General features: G+C 35.9%; 1 protein-coding gene across 1 annotated transcript in view; it reads left to right on the top strand.

Annotated features, from left to right (window-relative positions):
* Nucleotides 1-612: 612 nt before the first annotated feature.
* The window catches only part of LOC125238421 (alpha-2Db adrenergic receptor-like), a 767,059-nt gene continuing 743,627 nt past the window's right edge, over nucleotides 613-24,044 (top strand). Inside the window, exon 1 of the mRNA XM_048145752.1 lies at nucleotides 613-1,248. Within this exon, the coding sequence (XP_048001709.1) occupies nucleotides 712-1,248 (537 nt within the window). The 5' untranslated portion in view covers nucleotides 613-711. The remainder of the gene's footprint in view (nucleotides 1,249-24,044) is intronic.

The raw sequence follows: 24,044 nt of genomic DNA, 5'->3' as shown, positions 1-24,044 counted from the left end.
TTATCTTGAGAATTTTCACATAATAACCCATAATGAAATTGTTATTAACGTGTCAAATCACTCTCCTTGTTACAGGACGCCTGACAATAGAGAAAATTACAGTTGTTAACGCCGAGGACGGGCACGCAATATTTCATTACCACACAATCGATGGCCGAGTAAGACGCGCGGACGATGTGACAAGATGGCGGCCTGACTCTTAAACAAAATGGCCGATTTAAACAAATTTTGGGATCGCAGAAAGTTGAAGAGCGCGCGATGACGTCCCGAAGATCCTTCGACTGTATAAAGTAACTTTTTTAATTTAGGGCTGATAGACTTAGGGCTTGTTTAAGTGTGCTCTCCGTCGCGAGTGTATATTTTTATTATTTTTTGCGCGTCTATTTTTTTTTTAAAGATTTTTGTGTTAGTTTCGGTGTTAAAGCAATATTAGATATAACGCTTGTTTGATAATTCGTTTTGTATATAAAAGTTTAGAGTTTACATGTGTTAGTGCTAGAAACTGTCAAATCACGCGTAGTTCGGAAAAAAACGGGTATAAAATAACGCTGTAAATATAAATAAAACGGTTAGTTTAAATAATATTCCGTTCCTATAGGCAATAAATTAATTTCCACCTCTGAATTTCAACGGGGCCAAAACAATCAATTCTAATCGGGTAGATAGTTCAAATTCAAAAAGCTGGCGTCATCCAGGAGAAAGAAATCAAAGATGGCGGCGGTGAATGTGACGACTCTCGTTGCGAAGACCACCGTCCCGACGGATCTGAACAGCACGTTCTTCAATTCGACGTATCTGGTCGCGACGGGGATCAGCCAAGAAGACTTCCTGGCGCTGCAGATGTCGAATGCAACAGATAATGCGACGTCAAACGAGTCGCTCAGCCATGTGGTGTTACAGAACTGGTATCCGAGCGGTTACAGTCCGTTCCACATAATTTTAGCGTCAGTGGTTGTGACAGTATTGATGATAATGGTGGTGGTAGGGAATATGCTAGTGATCATAGCGATAGTGACAGAGAAAGCGTTGAAGAACATACAAAATTGGTTTATAGCTTCGTTGGCTGTGTCAGACTTTTTCCTGGGACTGATTATAATGCCGTTCTCGTTGGCTAACGAGCTGATGGGGTATTGGATCTTCGGATTCTGGTGGTGCGAGATCCACTCGGCCATGGATGTGTTGTTGTGTACGGCGTCCATCATGAATCTGTGCCTCATCTCGCTGGATCGCTACTGGAGTATAACACAGGTGAGTTTAGTTTTTAATTTGTTTTAGCTTTAATATGCAATAGGGTGAGATAAGTTGGGGTAGGAAAAATATTGGGATAAGACTGACACTTGTTGGGAAACTTCTCATTGCTTTTACGCCGAGTAAAGTGAACTATCTTATATAGTTATTGATAAAAACACATATTTAAAACCTAAAACTACATCTACAAAACACAAAATGGGCAAAAGTTTTTCCTAATCTGTGTGTGTACTAAAAGTGTGTCCAAATATATTTTATGATCTTTTATGCGTCGGTGTTAATATTAGAGCTATTAACCGCACTGCCTTTGTTTGATTTTGTGGTTTACAACAATCGTAATATTTCAATTTACAATCTATTCAAATCAACGGCTCAGAACGCGTTATAGTCACAAAATTTTGTTCCCATTTGGCTTTGTTCCATTGTATTTCGAATGTAAATAGTTATTAATGAAATTAGAACCATCCAATAACTATTGAGAAAAAGTGAGAACTAAATTTAGAGTGGTCTTTGATATGATGCATCTATGATTAAGTTTTTTCCAACTAACTGCTCGTCACAACGCAATAAAATAAGAAAAATGGCCAGTTCTAACCATCAGCTGTTACTAGCCAATTAGCCATTGAATTTTAAATGTCTAGGAAAGAGTTGTAGCCACACAATGTTGATATTGAAAAGAAATGTGCCTCTAGAAATTGTAATGACGTTATTATTTTTTTTATTTAAACTTTTAGCACAAATTAATAATAAAAAGTACAAATGGCGGACTTAACGCCTTAAGGCATTCTCTACCAGTCAACCATTGAGCAAAACAGAGATACATAATTAGTTTGGTGCACAAGATTATAAAGCAAGTACGAGATTATAATGATCAAATACAAGTTGATACTATTATTATAAAATAAATATATATTATTATTAATATTTAACGTATCTGATTTGCCTCATCATCAACTGAGGATTAATTACCACATTAAGGGTGGTTTTCAACACACAGTGATCATTTCTCATCATCGCTCACAAGGCGACAAAAAATATAAAACATGGCCGGTCCCAATCATCGGTTGTAACTAGTCAATTATCCATTGAATTCAAATGTCTAGGAAAGAGTTATAGCCACACAATGTAAATGGTGAAGACAATAGGCCAAGTCGTCAATCATTTAAACAGCATTTGATTAAATATTGTTGCCATTGGTTACCGAACTACCATGACTCTGCAGTTTTTTTCTGTAGTCGTACCATAAGTTTGGCTTTATGCAAAACTAAATAACGCACACTGGCGAATACGTTAAAACTTAAATCTTGTTTTTAAGGTAAAGATACAAATTAAATCTTGTTTTTGGAAAACCCACATTTCAAAATAGAATATTTTATTTGTTACTCGTACCTATATAAATACCTTTTTGTCTCTAGATTTCAATATTTGAAAGACAGTATGCTAGGCCTTAATTCACGTCATGTTTTCAAAATTATATTTTTATAAAAAATTATGAAAATGACACACTTTTTTGCCTTAAGCAGAATTTGTATTGTTCATAACTATGTATTGGTTAAATAATGAGCTCTCCAAAATAACCATAATAACATTTGACGAACAAAGGTCAACAAAAAATAGCTTAACGTAGGAAGCCTAGTTACACTAAAACTGGTTTACTAGAACCTATTAATCTACCACGACGGAAATAACACAGCATCATTAATGATTCCGATGACTGTGACGTCATAATAGCTGTCATTATAATGACTACTGGTTGTGGGTAAACGGTCTCTGCAAACTCATTTGATGTGTCATTATCATATTGTGTGAGGAGTGTCTTTTCAAAAGGGCTTATTTCCATTTTTTCTTTTTTTTAAACTATGAATGCAGTTTTTTTTAGTATAGAAAATTACGTGTTGTTTTGAGATTAAAGCTCGAAAAGTCTCGCCCTGATCTTTAAAAAAAAGAGTAACATCAAAGTTTAGAACACATTTTGAAGACTGTGTAATGATTATTTATGTGGATAAACCAATGTATGTAGTACAACAACATTGATATCAACTAACTTAATACAAAATTAAAACTTAAATTTAGAAAAAAATAAAAAAAAATTAAATAAAACTATTTTAAAATAATAACGTTTACGCTACGAGGCCACAACAAAAGGGCTTAATTCCCAAAAGTTCGCATCAAAAGTGCTTAATTCTCAAAAACATATGGTAATTAAATATTTATTTAGGTACACATGTTACGTTTGATGTAATCATAGCATTAACGTCAACTTACAATATTACAATTTTGCAAATTAAATATTAATTTCAAAACCAATACCGTGGAATTATGTTTTTCTCGATTTCCCAAAAAAAGTTCAAAGTGGAAATAAGCCCTTTTGAAAAGACACTCCTCATGTGATGTGTAATTTGGTTCTATTAAATCTTCTCATAACCTTAATATACAGTTTATTTGTCATGATACGTATATGTTTTAGTTAGCCTCATTTTACTTCAAATTACAAACGGGACCTAATCGCGTAAAACTATGTTTTTCTACTCGTCGACTTTAATCTGTCAGTTAGGACACCACAGACTAAACTATAAGTGCTGACTTTTCAGTGTTAGATAGTCTTTGACACTTAGTCAACTATAATATTTCATTATTGCACACCACACGAACAAAGGTAAACAACAGGCGGTCTTATCGCTAAAGAGCGATTTCTTCCAGACAACCTTAAGGTAACGGAAATTGATTAATTTACATTATGTCAGTGGGTGTCAGCAAATTCGAAGAAATAAACTTAACATCACTCTGTGTAATGAATTATGTATGTACCTAGTAGGCCTAGCACATGATGGCCGCGAGAGTATGTCGCCGCGAGATAGATAACACGTCTTCTTCTAACTGTATTAATGACATAAGGACATAAGGTCTATCTCGCAGCGACATACTCTCGCGGCAATCATGTGCTAGGCCTACTAAAATATGAAAAATAAATATTATGGGACAATGTTATATAAATTGACTAATTTCACAATTTTTCATAGCTCAGTATGAATACAAATAGTCCATAATACGAGTTAAGATGACGCAGTACTCACAAATACTTATTCTAATAAAATGTTAAAGCTATAAAATATGATAAAATTTAGATCGCTGACAAGGGCAGACACATGAAAAATAGTACAAGAATAAATCAGAATAAATCTGATATAATTGTATAAAAGAAGTCGTGTAGCACCAGTCGCAAACGAATTGTGTGTCACATGTACTGAACAACTTTTAATATGAAAGCGACCACGAACTTGTGAGAAAATAGGCTGTTCCATAAGTCATTCGTACGTATTGTTGGGTATTATGAACGAATGGCCAAAATCTATGAGATGACTGATTTTTGGTATACTCTTGGCTAGACTCGTTCGTTTTTCGTCACGTTCCTAAATTTGACCGATTTTACAACTAGGGAACAAATCAAATTATTTTATTGTATATTTTTTGATTTGTTCTTTTTTTTCAAATAGTTACACTACTATATATAAATAGTAAATTTAAATAGATATCATACACGAAAGAAAAAACGACAAGGCCCACTGGTGGCCAAGCCGGGAATCGAACCCGGGTCTTCAGCTTACGCGGCTAAATCATTATGATTGTCCGATTTTGCTTACGTCAGCCATATTGGCGCGCTATTGGCGCGACAGAGGCAGATTACCTTTCGCGGTATTTCGTTTTCGTTTCTCGTCATAGAAATGCCATTCGGCTACGGCACCCTGGACGTGTTTGAGACACATTCTTTTATCGTGATTCTGAGTAGAATGAGCCCAAACACGTCCAGATTTGGTCAAATTCGATATTCGGGATTTTTTTTTGAAAAACACCCTCTGCTTCTGCATTTTAGTTGAGCTTTGAAAACTTTAGTTACCAGAAATAAAAATAAATAAATAAATATTACAGGATATTCTTACACAGATCGACTGAGTCCCACGGTAAGCTCAAGAAGGCTTGTGTTGCAGGAACTCAGACAACGATATTTAAACGTAATATACAAATACTCATATACATAGAAGACATCCATGACTCGGGAACAAATATCTATGTTCATCACATAAATAAATACCCTTACCGGGATTCGAACCCGGGACGGGTTCGAGAAATGCTTTACAAAAAACAGCCAAACAACAGGGCCTACTCTACGCTGTGTGTTCACAAAAAAGCTTAGTGTTATTTGGCTAAGGTTTTCTGTAAACTATCTTGCAAGTCATGCCAGAAGGACAACTAAGGCAATCTATCTCACTCACTCCGCTCTAAAAAGAGCAGAAGATGAATAGTTCCCAAACTGTCCAATTCTTAAGTCAGCACGTTTTCGAGACAAGTTAATTTCGCGTCGTTCATTAAGCATTCAATTCTCTTGTTCACAATACACTCTAAATACATTTTTGAAGAACTTATTTTCTATTTACATGAAATAAAATTATGGAAACGGATTAAATCTACTTATCTTATTACTTGTGGTCATGGTTCGTTAATATTTCTTGTATGTGGGTAGCTTTTGCACGTTGTAATTTTTCCTCCGTCACCCGTAACCACGAATGCTTTAAAGTATTCGAAACGTCGGGATGAATTATAAATTCATTATACTCGATTTAATCCGTTTCCATAGTTTTATTTCATGAGTAACTATCGCGGTAACCGAAGACAATATTATTTTCCCCTCACTAGCTCGGAAACACGTGTTTTGTCCTTTAATACCAGCGGGTAAAAACGCATTTTATCCACTAGTGGGTATAGTAATTTGACCTTGAATAAAGTCAAATTAACTGCTTTAAAATTGATAAAAGTAGATGAGTCTAGTAATAAAGATGATTTACCACCTGTGGAACTACTGGAAGCAGTGATAAACGCATTTTTTGCGTTGTAGTTTCCTCGCTATAGTGATGGGAAAAGTTTTGTGTTGCACTCGGGTGCAAATGTATTTTACTTCTCGTGTGTTAAAAAACTCGCAAGTTCAGGATTCTCTTCTCGAACCACTCGCTTCGCTCGTGGTTCAACTATAGAATCTTTTCACTTGCTCGTTTTTCAATTCCACACTCGGCGTTAAAATACAAATTTGCCCCCTTGTATAACAAATATATATAATAAAATATTTCTACAGTCAAGATCATCATCGTCCTTGCGTTATCCCGGCATTTTCCTGGGGTCCGCTGTGACAACCAATCCCGGAATTTGGCGTAAGCACTAGTTCCACGAAAGCGACTGCCATCTGACCTTCCAACCTAAACGGTAACTAGGCCGTATTGGAATTAGTCCGGTTTCCTTTTCTTCAGTCAACATCATCATCGCCCTTGCGTTATCCCGGCATTTTCCTGGGATCCGCTGTAACAACTAATCCCAAAATGTGGCGTAAGCACTAGTTTCACGAAAGCGACTGCCATCTGACCTTCCAACCTAAACGGTTACTAGGCCGTATTGGAATTAGTCCGGTTTCCTCACGATGATTTCCTTCACCGGAAAGCGACTGGCAAATGTCAAATGACATTTCGCACATAAGTTCCGAAAAACTCATTGGTACCAGCCGGGGTTCGAACCCGCGACCTCCGGATTGAAAGTCGCACGCTCTTACCGCTAGGCCACCAGCGCTTTTTCAACTCCTTTTCTACAGTCAAGGTATCAAAATATAAATGCGGAACAAGTGCCAAAAATATGATTGTATCCACAACTTTTACGTGTAAGCAATAAAGTCGTGTATACATGTTTTTGGCACGTTGTTCGCATCTATTTATACACCCTGTTTTTATTGAATTCCGCTAACTTTATGGGCAGGTTCTTTAGATCAAATACAATTAATTTCTCTAAGAAACTAGCGTCTTAACTGTTACGGTTATCGAGTCATTAAAAAAACAAAAATAATTACTGAACACGTGTGTGACAGCCTTTACCAATTCCTAGTGTTATTTGTTTTGACATGTGCCGTCAATCACTTGACACTAACTTGAATGTTATTGTTAAGGGTCTCTCACACTTAAATAAATTAATTTATTATGTGTGAAAATGATGAAATTTTTTTTGCGAATTTAACTAAAAGTGATATACAGGGTGGTTTATTTATTTAAACTTGATTGCACAATTGGAAAAAAAAGTACAAATGGCGGACTTAGTGCCTTAAGGCATTCTCTGCCAGTCAACCATAGGGCCAAACAGAAATTCGCGAATGTGGGTGCAGTGAGAAAAATAAATTTAGAAAGCATGACAACTATTGACAAGTATAGCAATATTATTTACAATCAATATAATACATAAATAATACGTTCATATCATTACACATGTGGTTCCTGATAATGAACCTACGAACCTAGCTATGTGTCGAATTTAACGGAAAACAAAAAAAACACGGTGTATTCTTGACTGTACAAAAATAAAGTCGACTGCGACAAGCGCTGGTGGCCTAGCGGTAAGAGCGTGCGACTTTCAATCCGGAGGTCGCGGGTTCGAACCCCGGCTGGTACCAATGAGTTTTTCGGAACTTATGTGCGAAATGTCATTTGACATTTGCCAGTCGCTTTCCGGTGAAGGAAAACGTCGTGAGGAAACCGGACTAATTCCAATAAGGCCTAGTTATCCTTCGGGTTGGAAGGTCAGATGGCAGTCGGTTTTGTAAAATCTAGTGCCTACGCCAAATGTTGGGATTAGTTGTCAAAGCGGACCCCAGGCTCCCATGAGCCGTGGCGAATGCCGGGATAACGCAAGGAGGATGATGATTTTAACTATAAAACTCCCGTGAGACTCATACATATTTAAAAATATTTTAAGCGGGTTACTCACGTATATGCGTCGTATGCGTGTGTATGCGTCGCGCTTTCGACATGTAAAGGCGGGGTCGCTACTCTTGAGAAAGGTTCTCGAAATTGAACCGAAACATGTCGAACGCTATTACGACTTAATACGTGAGTAACCCGCTTAAAATATTTTTAAATATGAAGATGATGATGACAAAAATAAAGTCGACTTTTCAATACCGGAACTGCAATGGCTGTAGTGCAATATTCATGATGATTAAAATTAAATGCGGTTGGATGCAGTCTATTAAAAATTCTTAAAGGCTTATTTAGAATGCTGTTACTGTAGACCTTATTTTGTTAAATTGCAACGTTTGCGGTAATGCAGCTGTCAACAGTTTTATTATAATGGTATTTTGGTGTCATTTAGGAGTATTTGGCGAGTCTTTTATGATGAAGTTGGTCGGACAGCGCAATCTTAAACAACAGTACTCGTAGTGTTGTGTTCCTGCCGGCGAGTAAGGCTGCCAGAGCTCAACAAGAATGCGGTATACTGGTGACGGAAGAAACTACGGAAATAATTTGTTACGTCTATTTGTCCTTTGAGTCGTCGGTAACCCAAACCCTCCTTAGAACTTGTACACTTTTTTGCTGTGTACTTGACACAGGAGTGTACAAGTTTATAATAGGTTGGCAACGCGCACGTGACACTCGTTGAGTTGCAGGTGTCTATAGTTGACGGTGACCGCTTTCCATCAGGTGGACCGTATGCTTGTTTGCCACCGACGTAGTATAAAAAAACAGTATATTGAGCAGATTATGAAGACTAGAGATCCTATACGTATTGTAGAAAGAGCTATATTTTGGCAAATTATTAAAGTGAAACGGTATTCAAAATTATTTTTGACGACCGGTCTGGCGCAGTCGGTAGTGATCCTGCCTGCTACGCCGCGGTCCCGTGTTCGAATCCCGGTAAGGGCATTTATTTGTGTGATGAGCACAGATATTTGTTCCTGAGTCATGGGTGTTTTCTATGTATAATCATTTATATATTATATATATCGTTGTCTGAGTACCTACCCACAACACAATCCTTCTTGAGCTTACCGTGGGGCTCAGTCAAGCTGTGTAAGAATGTCCTATAATATTAATTTTTTTTTTTTACTTCTAATGCGACTTCCAACTGACAGCGATCAACGTTTAAGTCTGTGTTGCCAAATCGAATTTTGAAAAATAAAACATTACGAAGTTTCACTTCTTCCGCCCGGAGGGACTCCATAAACTATTTTTTTTATTATTATATCGGATCACACAAATGGTGTACCTAATCGTAATAATCGTATGACCCAATTTTTTTTTTCGAAAATCACTCGGAATGTGAGACACTATCCGCTTTCCACGGCTTTTAAATTTTAAATTAATCATCATCATCATCCTCCTTGCGTTATCCCGGCATTTGACACGGCTCATGAGAGCCTGGGTTCTGCTTTGACAACTAATCCCAAGATTTGGCGTAGGTACTAGTTTTTCGAAAGCGACTGCCATCTGATCTTCCAACCCGAAGGGTAACTAGGCCTTATTGGAATTAGTCCGGTTTCACGACGTTTTCCTTCATTGAAAAGCGACTGGCAATATCAAAGGACATTTCGCATTATAAATCAATATTATACCGTTATTACTTATTAACTTCTCTTTCACCAAGAAGTATATTAAATAGAATAAACGTTCACACCTTCTATTTGAACGAGTAAAGGGAGTTTCTTTCTTAGGTTAGGTATTTTACAATATGTATATAAAAATAAAATATAAAAACATTTACAAAACAATATAAAAACATATAAACATATTATAAAAAACCTAACCTAGGGTCGCCAGCAGCGGGGCAGGGCCCAAGCTGCCGGTGGTTAGGGCTGCAGAGAGAGGAACCGTCGGACTATCCGCGCCGTGTCCAAGATCACCGCCTTCTGCATCTGGCCCTTGATCCAGCCACCTAGCGAGAGTCTCTTAAGATGTTGGTCGAGACTCTTCGCTATGAGACCGTTCGCTGAAACGACTATCGGAACAATGATCGTTGATTCAACATCCCACATGGCGGTTATCTCGTTAGCCAAGTCTAGGTACTTACTGGACTGGACACGATGTATTATTATTATATGGAAAATATTCGAACATATCTAATATCTATAAACGAGCAATTCTATATATACAGGGTGCCCGGTAATTAATGGACAACCTTTTAACCACCAAGAGGGCACCTTATACTGGTCCAGAAAATGGACTTTAAGGTTTAGTAAAAGTCGCCTGGTTTTCGAGATTTTTACACTTTTTAAAATTTTAATACTACCTAAAATTTAATTATTTCGGGGGTGAATCTTAAGATCTTAGGTCCCGCGAATTTTCGAACTCTGAGCAAAGCTAAGCAAAAAACCTTATATCGAAAAATGGTGGACGGGCCGGACTAGGCAATATGCAGACATCAAACGACGATACGACTCTACATTATCCAAAGTTTTATCCTTGAGAAAATTAGGAAGGTCTGGCGATTCTGGGCTCTTTCCATATCTTAAAAGTCGGCAACGCTCTCTGAACATCTCTGACGTTAAATCGTTTTATAATTATGTTTGCCTTGCTAAAAAAATGAAATTTACATGATTTTAATAATAATTAATAGTTTGCAGTGAGTCTGTGAGCTATAGACTCATTACCTTGATAATTACCATGTCTCCGTTCCGACATTATGAAAAAAAAACAATAAAATGAAGTTTCCAAAAAATCTATTTACTTTGTCATCGAACCTGGGGGCCGATTTTTGAGTCTCACTGTCACTAAAATACCGGTTGAAAACGGTGAATTGCCTATTATTTTCAGTGAAAATTTTCTGAATTCGAACGCCGTGAGACTCAAAAATCGGCCCCCTGCTTATAAAATATCACGAAACTTTGCTGATAATAACGAGCCAAAAAATTCGGATATACGCAAGCATTTTGCCAAGCTTAAACAGAGTAAAACAAATTATTGAAAAAAAAATTTTTTTTTTTTTCAGTACAGATGGTGTATTTTTTACGCACTAGTGCGAGAAGTGGTTCATTATATCCCATGAGGGCGAATTTTGAATCTCGCATACGGGATTTTGTCACTAAAATACCGGTTTAAAACGGTGACTTGCTTATTATTTTCAGTGACAATTTTCTGAATTCGAACGCGTGAGACTCAAAAATCGGCCCGCAGGTCGAAACCTCGGAGGCTCATCTGTTCTGAAAAACGTCGTACGATACACGTGCGAAAAGGAAATTCGCAAATCGTGTCGATTTATAACACTCCCTTCGGTCGTGTTTTAGTTTATCGCCATTCGTTTCCAACTTCCCACGTCGGTGGTAAACAGGTATACGGTACCTGTATCGTAATGTACTATTATTGATATGCTTTAAAATATACTTTATTATAAGTAATAACGAAATAAACTAAAACTGTTAGTACTTAATAAACTTCAACTTAATTTATTCCAAATTCCCACCACCTTCTGCCACCTTAAAACTTTAACCCTCCCAATAGTTAACAAAAGTAACCCTTCAAACGCCCAACTCACAAATGCTACAGGTAACTCAGAAATGCAATTTCGAAAATAAATGTAGACATTCTGTTACAATGTCGAAATTTAAGGGTTGATATTAAAAGGGGTTAAGTAGTTAAAAGTTTGAGGGGGCTTAAACCAGGTTTGAAACAATTTTTTCATAGAAACTATAGACCCCGTTTTCCTCTTTATCGGTTCCTCTCAATCAATCTTATAACAGTTATAATCTGCTAAGCAGAGTGCTCAAGAGATAGTCTTCACCTCATCTTGATATAACTGGAATTATTTACAATACATGCAATGTAAAATATAAGAAAAATACATTTTAAGAGTACTTATTTAATTTTGATGTAATTATTTGAGTTTTATGTAAAAATGCCTCTGTGGCCTATTTACTTAATAAACGTTTTTTTTTTTGTTAAGTATGTTATATGTTAAATGAACGTAAAACTGATTTTAAACAAAATTTTAAATGCTAACTCTTATAAACATTGAATATTCGACAAAAATCTAACTTATTAGTAATGCTACTGGGTCATTGTTTTCAAAGTCGTCCATCCTACTTTCACATACCACAAAATGGCCCTACTACGATAGAAATGCAATATATGCATTTATGAATAAAATACATCAAACTATATAAAATAACTTTCTTTAAATTCAGGGAAGAATATGAGACCAACGTTTGTACGGAGTTTTGTATCCTCTTGAAATGAGGGTTAGAATTTATAATACTCGAGGGAAACCATCTTAGAAATAGTTGCAAATGAAATAACGCTCGAGTTAGGTGATGGCGGGCACAGAGAAACAATAAAATAGAAGCTTGACTACTACATGTACAAGCTTATGAAGGGTACTGAGTGTTAAAGCGTTTTCACATTTTCGAGTGTTATGTCGACTTAATATGTGAGTAACTCGCTTAAAATATTTTTAAATATGTATGAGTCTCCCGGAAGTTTTATATTTAAAATTTGTTTTCAAATTGTTGATCAGATATCGGATGTAGGAATAATGACAAGCCATATTTGTCTTGTCATTATTCCTTATAATATATACTAGTAAAACGGTCCGGGCGGATAGTGTGAAAACGCACTTAGGTTCACCATCAAACACTTTTAGAGTTTCATGGAATTAATGAAATTGTAGCCGGTGTAGCTTTATTTGACGTTCATGTGCGCATTGTAATATGCCTACTTGAAAATATTTTTTTCATTTTCATTTTCAGTATTCATTCTTATATTTACCGAGACTATGTGCTTCGATAATACAAAAATAAGCTATTTGCTATTAAACATGATAGTATGATCTATATAATTTTAATGACGAAACCTTTTAGTACCTAACTTAAAATTTCCAAAAAAAAAACGTTTTTTTTTTTTTTTTGTTACATATATTTTAAATTTAATTGAAATCATTTATTCCTAAATCGTATTACTCGAATTATATTATGCTATGACCAAAAATTATTATATAATAATTCCACCTATCCAAATTATTAACTAACTACATGGCCTGAAACTTAGTATTAAGCTAGATATAAGTAATTTGTGTGCCCTGACAGGGTGTCATGGAAGCTATTTGTAAAATTTTAAGATCCTATGTACATGACTTATACAAATAAACATCTTATCTTATCTTATCTTATCTTATAGATAATAGAAAAAAATGGTAGTACTATAAACGGCCATAAAGAATGCACTTCGGTTTTTCGTTTTCGTAGAGCGTTGTCTTTCTTGCTTATGTGACGTTCATTGTCTCTTCCCAAAAATCAATGTGTATTATTTATGGCCGTTTAATATAAATACCTGTCACTTTTAAAAGTGATTGATAGACTAATATTCAATGATATGAAAATGAAATATTTATTTTTCAAGTAGGCATATTATAATGCGCATGCATATGAACGTCAAACAAAGCGTCAAATAAGTCTAAGTACTTCTACTGCGTTGTCTGTCATCATTGTTAGCTAAACGGACTTGAGGGCTTAGACAAATTAGTTGTAAAGTATTTGCAACGATAAGACAAGTCATTTAACAAGCGCCAGCTATTACGAGTATCCTCAGGTATTCGTCGGCAGCAAATAGAATAGAATTGAATAGAATATAATTTATTTGCTTAAATATGGTACATTAAGTTGGACAAAATATAAATCAGCAGTCGGTATCACATATTTAGCCAAGGGCGGCATGCAAATATTAGTCTTAAATCTAACTTTTACATTATATACATTTTCCATTACAAATTAATATACATTTATAAATTCATTTTAATATTTCCAAATTCAGTTCTTCTGGTAATTTATTATATACAATGATGCTCATGCCGTAACAGTTGTTTTTAAATAGAGCAGAAGAACATGATGGCATTAGCAATTTACTCTCGTCTATTTGCCTTAGACGTGGATTGCGATTGACTGTTGTATATGAGGAGAGTTCTTTCCGTATATAACACGCTAATTCCAAAATATATATTCCAGTTAATGTAAGCAGTTCTAGTTTTTGGAACAAGGGTTTACAAGAGGTTTTTGGAACAAGGGTTAACAAATTGTAAGCGACAGGCTCAGCGTCGGCCTCCTTGGTGTGCCGAGTACCGGGGAGGTTCGTCGGCAGCGCGCGCACTGGCCGAGTGCGCGGCGGCCGCTTATCGTTTTTCTTTTGTTTTGAAAAAAAAAAGTTGTGAAAATCTGCTCTGGCGATATATTGCTACGCAGCGCTTTATGTTGAGTTTTGTTTAGTTTTCGTCTTGTAAATAGTTATTCCACATTGTAAATCTGTGTAAATATATATTGTGAAAAGAGCCTAACGTGTGACTTGTAAATAAACTGTATATAGAACCTTTCGTGTGCATATTTTTCTTCACTCGCGTACCGAACTGTTTACAGCAATTAAATACGAAATTTTCCGTAAAATAATTTTCTAAGCGTTGTATAAAACGATTTCTTAGATAAGTATAATTATTATCCAAATGAAAGATATTTCTGTGACTAATAAGTACCAAATTATTATATAAAAGGAAATAACCCAACCACGAAATTAAAATTTTGAAAAATACCCCGACATAGTGGATCGATTTGCATGAAACATGGCTAAGAACACTCCCGACTAATTCAGCTTTCAAACAAAAAAAACTACAATAAATTGGGTCATCCGTTCGAGAGCTACGATGCCACAGACAGACACACACACAGACAGACAGACAAACAGAACACAAAACAGACACGTCAAACTAATAACACCCCGTCGTTATTGCGACGACCACTACTCGATAAGGTAACAACAGTGTATCTTCTACCAAAAAATTAATATTAGAACAGTTTACAACTTATATTACAAGCAGAAGGAATTGAAAACAGAATACTGATTAATACTATTGTAATATTACCTAAAAATTGGTGAGCATTGAGACTTCGTTCATCGCGACATCTATTGACAAGTAGCAGTACTGATGATTTACGCTAGTTGACGCGTGATTGACGCGTGATTGTTGCTTGATGTCACTTAACTATGCCTATACAAATAACTCGCATTTCTTATTCCTCTATGGTATATCGTCACTACTTTTAAAAAATCTCGTATCTCACGCTGTTCCTCAAAGTTAAAACGCAGTAAGTCTATGCATTCCATACATACTTACTACAATTTTATTTCATTGACAGACGAAGATACAAGTTTTTTTAAAAGTAGTGACGATATACCGAAACTACGCATAGGATGGTATAGGGTCTGTCAGTAAAATAAATATACCTAAAACTTCAAATTACCTATTCCTAGAATAATATTAATATTTTTGCTGCCTGTCATGCGTGCGCTACTTTTCCACACCCATACTTGTTAGGGACCGGCCACATCTAAGAGACGCATGTCCTGAGGTGCGAAACGGACGTCCGTGCCACGCCGCCTGAATGTAGTTCAAAAAACGTCTCCTCAGTACATTTTGTATAGGAAGGACGTAAGACGCGCCCCAGGTACATTCAGGCGGCGTGGCGGAGACGTCCGTTGCGCGCCGCAAGACACGCGACGCCTAAGTGGGGTCGGTCCCTTAGACCGTGACAGACGACTGTAATAGTATAACTTTTTCCTCCCTACTCGTCATTTCGTTGATGTTATCTACCCTAAAACGTCAGTGGAGCATCGAACCCGCACCAGTAATGTAAATGATCCATTTTCCTTAGTTACTTCGCTTTTTATCACAGATCACCTCTGAAAGACTCCAAACAACTTATTATAAACGATGGCAAAAAAGCATCGGTCCGCCTGATGGCAAACAGTATAGTTATATTATAGATGTAGAACATCTGTATAGTACGAATCTTTTATGGTTTTTTGGCTTTTGCCGTACCTAATCTATTAAGTCTCTACGGTACCCCCCCCCCCCCTACACGTAAAGTGGGGGGTGATTTTTTTTTTCATTTCAACCCTAACGTGTGATGTATTGTTGGTTGGTATTTAAAAATCAATAGGGGTTTGCGAAAACCATTTTTTGATATTGTTAATATTTACGGAAATAATCGTCCTAAAGTTATAAAAAATGCGCCCGCCCTCTAACTTTTGAACCATAAGTATAAAAAATATTTAAAAAAATCACAAAAATAGAACTTTGTAAAGACTTAATATTGTCTTCGGTTACCGCGATAGTTACTCATGAAGTAAAACTATGGAAACGGATGAAATCCCGTATAATAAATTTACAATTCATCCCGACGTTTCGAACACTTTACAGCATTCGTGGTCAACGGGTGACTGAGGAAAAATTACAATGTGCAAACGTGGGTAGCTACCCACGTACAAGAAATATTAACGAACCATGACCACTAATAATATAGATTTTTAAGGCAGGTTCATTGGCCACAGCATCTTTCCAGATGATAGTGGCAGCACTTGCAGCGACTAAGTAAGAGGTACTAGGTATTCTGAGAAGGCAGTCTACATCGGTTGTGATGGCTGTACAAGCCAATGGTGGATCAGCATTTTCTGCCGCATCGATCACAAATGTGCCTTGACTCCTGGGGTGGTCCAGCAGCTCTACGGAGACGCTTTTGCTGGGGTTGGTCCAGCCTAAGCTCGTCATGCTTTGACGAACGTTGGCAGAGCGACTCGACTGCCCGCTAACTAAATACTGGGTCGATGTTGTGATTGGGAGGAATAAGTAGGGCATGTCGCATACATGTTTAGTTAGTTTAGTTTACTCTAGTTAATTTAATTTTAAAATATAGTTGTAAAACTACTCTTAGGATATTAAATAAGTAACTAACAACCTAGATATTAAGTCTATATTAACAAGTTCTATGGATTTTTAATTGGTCCGAAATAAACATTTTTTTTTATTTTTTTATTTTTATCATACCCTCCCTCAAGCTACGACGCCACTCCGGTCTCATCTCCGCACGTTCACACACTATTAATAAAGCTAGTTATACAAAAAAAAAAAATATTTTTATTTTATAAAGACTTTTTAGGAAAATTATTTTGAACTTGATAGGTTTAACAGTTTTTGAAAAAAATACGGGAAACTACGGAACCCTACTCTGAGTGTGGCCCGACACGCTCTTGGCCGGTTTTTAATACTTGATTTGTTTTTTTTTTGTTACTTTTTATTGAGGGAGGTGATCCTTGTGTTTTGCGTTGAGTAAACGAGGGCGCGTTAGAGCTGCATCGTTCGCGGGAATGTGCGTGGATGTCCGCCATTTGTCTGTTTTTATAAGTGCAGTGAATACTATCAAAACAGTATGATTTGCTGTACAAATACTTTGAAAGTCTGTTGCTGAGAGTCTTGAGCTTGACGCCGCTCCAAGTCAATCAGAAAAAAGTGACCGGTGACGATGTATAGTCAAAAACATTTAGGCCCATTTGCACCAACCACTTAAATCAGGGTTAGTGGGCTCTCTTCTGTCAAATTACATATAAAAGTGATGGGTCAACCCTCGGGTTAACCCTCCATTTTCGTTGGTGCAAGTGGCCCTTAGAGAACAGTAAAGTTAGATAGAGATGATAGTCATGTGTGGAAATTTGTTTACAAGACGGGTGACTTTTTCCTGCATCTGATTGTATAAGCACGAACCTAAACTTCTAATGGATATAACAGGAATACTCATAAATGGTCACAAAATAACAACGTTTTGTTTCAAATTGAAGATGTATTTTTGTGTAAAATAGTACTGGATAAATAGAAAGCACATATTTGATACTTTTGTCTTAATAAGGATAAACCTACATTAATACAGATTAAATAAACTTTTGTTTGATGTTTTGTGCATTAAGAAAAAGGGCATTGCATTTATAGTCATACGTGACTCATCATCATCATCATCATTGGCCTTCAAGTATATAACAGACTATTCAAGCAGTGTCAGGCGGGGCGACAACGTTTTTCGTGGCCGTCTAAGCCAATACGGGAGCGACAGACACGACCACAACTCTGACAGGTGTAGTGTGCTCGTGGCGAACAGGTATCGTGACTAGGATTTCGTATTATCGAGGCACAAGTTATGGCCGTATTAAATAAATAAATAAATAAATATATTGGGGACACACCTTGCACAGATCAACCTAGCCCCAAACTAAGCAAAGCTTGTATTATGGGTGCTCGGCGACGATATAAATATTTATATAGATAAATGCATACTTATATACATAAAAAACATCCATGACTCAGGAACAAATATCTGTGTTCATCACACAAATAAATGCCCTTACCGGGATTCGAACACAGACCGTCGGCTTAGCAGGCAGGCTCACCACCAACTGCGCCAGACCGGTCGTCAAATTTTTTTTTTCGTCATTAATCTTATTTTTGTGTTTACTGTTCTCTGACTGTGTACTGCGATAGGAAAGTACTATTTACGACCTTAATGAAGGCACTCTGTCTCCGGCAAAAAGTTTTATACTGTTACTTTTATCCATTTCTGCTGACAGTTAATGATATAATTTGACAGGGACGTATATTTTTCATAATTTGCGTTCAAACCTTCGTTCGTTATTTATTCAAACAGATGTAAAAAGGGGCATTTTATTTAATGGGACGGCTTTATGGGCGTGGGTTACATTTATTCACTTAGTGTTTTATGTTTTAAAATTTGATAAATGATAAACTTTGCAGTCGATATTCTGGGTGTCTAACGATAATAAAAAAAAATAGTTGTTTGTGTGAACATATACACATAACATAATGTTGTTCATTCACTGATTCTCTCTCTCTCTCCATATTTATAATAATTATCTACAGTACCCTGGATTTTTTTAGGTTTTGACTATCAGAAAATTGGTGATAAATGATGGAATAATTATGAATTCCAATTTGAATATTTCTTAGATTTTACAACCTATTTTTGCCTAGTTTGGAAAGTAGCTAAGACCTTATTATAAACGCAAGAAACACACTGTATTCCAAAAAAAATCGCATTACGTCGTCATTCTGCAGCTTCTAAGTTCTAACTATTCAAATTTCATCTTTAATGATAAGAATTTAACATGAATTGTCTTTTTATCCTTTGCACCGAATAGATAGAAAGTCATTAAAAAATATATAGAAACATAGTCTGAAAAATGTCAAGACGTTGCATAGAGAAATTCAACAGTACTCTCAAACGGTCACTAGAACCAAAAGCCATAAACATCATCCGTGACTTAAAACCGAAATAAATTACGGTTTATGCGTGTAAGGACTATAAGGAAATATGGCGATGTATAAAAATGTCTACTTTGAAAACATAAATTTGTCTGAGTATTAGAAAGCCAATACTTCAAAACGTTTAAATATTTTTCAGTCAGAATATAAAAATGACTACTATCAAAGTATAAAAATGTCTACATTCACAGTATGTAAATGTCTTATATAAAAAATGACTAGGTATATAAATGTCTACTTCTTTACTTAAGCTGTTCATAATATAGTTACTTGTCTATAAATAAAATTAACCCTTTAAGAGGGTCCTACGTTATACCAAATACGATACATTTAGTGCATATAATAATATTGACCACATTTTTCATTTAACAACCGTCTGAAAAACAAAAAATAAGGGACGAAAGCCAAACAATGTGGACATTTTTATATTTTGTCATAAATATACACTGACAATAATTATTATTCAAGTGGACATTAGTATACTTCGACATAATTCCATATAGTCTATTGATGCTACATGTTTATATTTCGTCTAATATACACGTGGACATTTTTATACTTTGTCAAAATTATATAGGGACGAAATTATACAAGTAGACATTTTTATACATCCCCATATTTCCTTATAGTCCTTACACGCATAAACCTAAATTACATATATGAAAGAAAAAGTGACCAAGTCCTCTTTTTCTTTCATATATGTAATTTATTTCGGTTTTAATTTATATACATAGTAGTGTGACTACTTTAAGACAGCACAAGTTGAAATATTTTCAATAGATTATAATTTAACTTGTGTTCATTAGAATCATCCGTGACGTTTGGGCTTTCGAGTAACATAATGAATGTCCTTGGTAAATAAAAGCTATATCTCAGCTGCTACTTTGACAACTCATATTACGATACCGATGCACTTTAGTTGTTTGTCTACCATCTATTTTCCTCTCTCAGTTATTCTAAGGTTAGCTGGAAGAGATCCCTTAAAGGGTTAAGCTCGCCTTTGTACATAACCGTTATAATTATTCTCTGTACATGTAATTTGTTCTGTACAATAAAGTGTTTACTACTACTACTACTACTACATAATTATTGTCTCCACAGCACTCGATCAACACATTCACAGGCTACGTAGCCAAATGCACAAACGCTTACGATAATATCGTTTTCGTAGCTAGCTATCTTTATCGCTCTTCCGTATTGCGACAGAGCCAGACTGCGTTGCGACTGCGCGATCGGCGTCTAGCATCAACGATTGTCATTTCTACTAGACCGACAGGATATCATGTCAATAAATCTAACCGCGGTATAAAAACAGAACGCAAATAAAACTGCCCGAATAAAAACCGGGCAAAAAAACCGTTTTTCAAAATGGCCGCCAGGATGAGCGATCGGCCAGTTGAAAGTGAAAAATAGCCGGATATAAATACTGCGAGTTTTCACACTGACTTGAAGGGTTTGAAATTATAATTCCTTTTTTGTGAAGAATGAGAAATGGCGCGATTTGGACGAGTGACGAGGTAGGTACAGGGTGTAATTTTAGACGTGATGGGCATTTCAATTTCTTGGATGAACGCTTGAGGGTACAGTGACGAATGGTTGTAGGTTCAAATGGTTTATAAATTATATCACAATTAAGGTGACATTTACTATATTTTCAAAGATAATACCATTATACCACCACCGTAATACAACAAAACTTTCATAAAATCTCAAGTAATGAAAACCGCATTAAAATCGGTTTAGTAGTTTAGGAGATAATCGGTAACATTCGTTTGCACAAACAAACAAAAAAAAACAAACGCACAATCTCTCACCCTAAACGCATATATTATATCGTCACTACTTTGAAAAAATCTCGTATCTCACACTGCTCCTCAAAATTAAAACGCAGTAAGTCTATATGCATTGCATACATACTTATTACATTTTTCTTTTCATTGACAGAAGAAGATACAAGTTTTTTTCAAAACATTGACGATATACCTTTTCCGTGCCGTCGTGGGTAAAAACAAAATTATTTCCACATCTGCTTCTGAACCCTACTCAAAACCGCAAAATCACTAAGTGACGAAAAAATACAATTTTCTCACAAACAAAACTACACAAGAAACATTATATAACGCAACTCGAACCTTTTTCGCATGAAACTGATTTTTGAGATCGAGTAAAAACAAAAACTTCAAGCTCGGACGCATACGTAACTAGGTGCGGTGTAAAAAGGGACCAACCCGAAAACTAATAGTTTTAGTTCGTAAGTTTCGGCAACAGTTTCTAACCAAATGTGCCGTGGAAGGTTTGTTTACATTTTAGGTTTGAGGATTAGAAAGCTTTATTGTCATTTAATAGTGCATTTAATAGTCTTATAAAGTATTTTAATAAAGTCATATTATTTAAAATAATAGTTCAGCCTAAATAGGCAGATCCCACTTTTGAAATCAGGGTATATTTTGTCTCATGGGATTCGGGAATTTCTCTCTCAGTAAACCCATTTATAGTAAAAATATGAATTTCCTTCACAAAAATAGTTACTTGTTATACAAGGGGGCAAAGTTGTAATTTATCGCCGACTGTGGAATTGAAAAACGAGCAAGTGAAAGGATCCTATTTGAACCACGAGCGAAGCGATTGGTTCGAGAATAGAATCCTGAACTTGGTGAGTTTTTCAACACACGAGAAGTAAAATACATTTGCATCCGTATGTATCACAAAACTTTTCCCCTCAGTATAGCGAGGAAATTACAAGCGAGCGTTTATCGCTGCTTCCAGTAATTCCACAGGTGGTAAATAATCTTCATCACTAAATACATCCACTTTTAATAGTTTTAAAGCAGAAATTTTGACTATATTCAAGGTCAAATTACTTCATCCACTAGTGGATAAAATACGTTTTTAACCTCTGGTATTAAAGGACAAAACGTGACACGACACGTGTTTCTGAGCTAGTGAGGGGAAAAAGTAATTATTAAACTAATATACCGTACATAAGCAACTCATTTATACAAGCCAGTACCATTAAAAACCGCCATCAAAAATAAGCGTGTTACAAAACACAGAGAAACTAAAAAGCCAAAAATAATAAACGTTTGAATTCAGATTTCTTATCGGATTGCAATAATCTAAACATCCAAATTATAAACAAATCAATTATTTATTTTTAACAAGCAGAAACGTCTGCTAACGATTCTAAACATTTTTATATTAAAGGAAAAAATGGAAAAATTTACGCTTAATATAAAAATCAATTATTTTTGCCGTGTAAGACGGCAAAACAGACACACACGCTTTCCCATTATTTTTCTTTTTATATGACATTTTTTACACAGATTGACTGAGCCCCACGGTAAGCTCAAGAAGCCATCAAGAATCCATGACTCCAGGAACAAATATCTGTGGTCATCACATAAATAAATGCCCTTACCAGGCTTCGAAACCGTGACCGCAGCTTAGCAGGCAGGGTCACTACCCGCTAAGCCAGACCGGTCGTCAATTATTACAATTCAATTCAAGTCAATTATTGTCAATTATTGACAAGTTATTAGTATGGACAAAGAGGATCGAGTATTAAGAGAGTTACTGTCAAAGTAAAATGTGTAATCACAGTGCACAGACTGCCATCTCTTGACACAGGCTTAAAACTTTTGAACCTCCGTTTTGACAATTTGGACCATATTCTTAGCTTGATATGTGTTAAAATGTCAAATATTAATATTAGCGCCATCTAGCTGAGCGTACCCCAAAGGTCTAACGCCATCTTTACCACCGTACCTTTTTTTGTATGGTACTGAGGTACGTTTTTTTCTTAGACTTTATCTGTCTATACGGAGTTATATAGGTCTTTGGTATGGATAACTAGCTTTTAGCGACCTCTTAATTTGTAGAAACGTAACTTGGCCTTCCGTTCCGTAATTATAAAATATCTCGGCCATAAATCAATTAGACTGGTCGGGAGCCGTCACTCGGCGATAATAAAAGTTGCATAATTTGTCTCTGTCGGGACAGCTGGACCCAGGGTTCCGTGGGTGGGATTGAACTCTGTTTTTTTATCAGTTTTTAGTAGGTTTAACTGGCGTGGGTCAGCGGGTAGTGACCCTGCCTGCTGAGCCGATGGTTCTGGGTTCGAATCTCAGTAACGACATTAAATTTATATTATTTGTGGGAAGAAAATAGATTTTTTCCTGTTTTATACGTCTTTAAGTATTTGTAAATACAATTATTATTGTATATTTCGTTGATTTATTTTACAACACATTATATTATTTCACAACACAAGCGTGTGGGACTTAGTCAGTCTTTTAAAAAATGGTCCTGTAATTTATTTAATATTTAGATGGGTACTTACATGTTAACTAAGTATTAGTAACATTATCTACCTCTAGATAATGTCTATATGTGAGTGTGTTTAGTAAAACTTCCCACTTTATCGGTTACCATTAAGGCGAGATTTACTTGTATCTTTATATGATTAAACTGGCAAAACAGCTTTAGAGCAATCGACAAAGTGGGACGTTTTCCCGTGCACACTCACATATTAATACAGTTATTATACTCTTTAGGTACTTACTTAAAATATTAAGTACGCTATTCTAACAGACGACAAAAAGCACAAAACATGCTTAAATTACCTTAACTTCCTTGACTTCCACGTGTTTTTCCTACAATTCCTCAGAGAATCACCCAAAAATGGAGTTATTACACTTCGCCGCAGTCCCACAAAAAAGGGTGCAAAACGCTTTTACGCAATTTCCGCACATTTGTGGGTATTAAGTCGCTCATTTCGGTACATTTTCGTTAAAAACTCATGTTTTTGCGGCAAATTGTGAGGTAGTCTAGCTAATGTGTGTTTAAGGGATAAGTTG

The sequence above is a fragment of the Leguminivora glycinivorella genome, chromosome 23 (genome assembly GCF_023078275.1).
Source record: "Leguminivora glycinivorella isolate SPB_JAAS2020 chromosome 23, LegGlyc_1.1, whole genome shotgun sequence".
NCBI lineage: Eukaryota > Metazoa > Arthropoda > Insecta > Lepidoptera > Tortricidae > Leguminivora > Leguminivora glycinivorella.
This window is presented reverse-complemented; position numbering and strand designations above follow the sequence as displayed.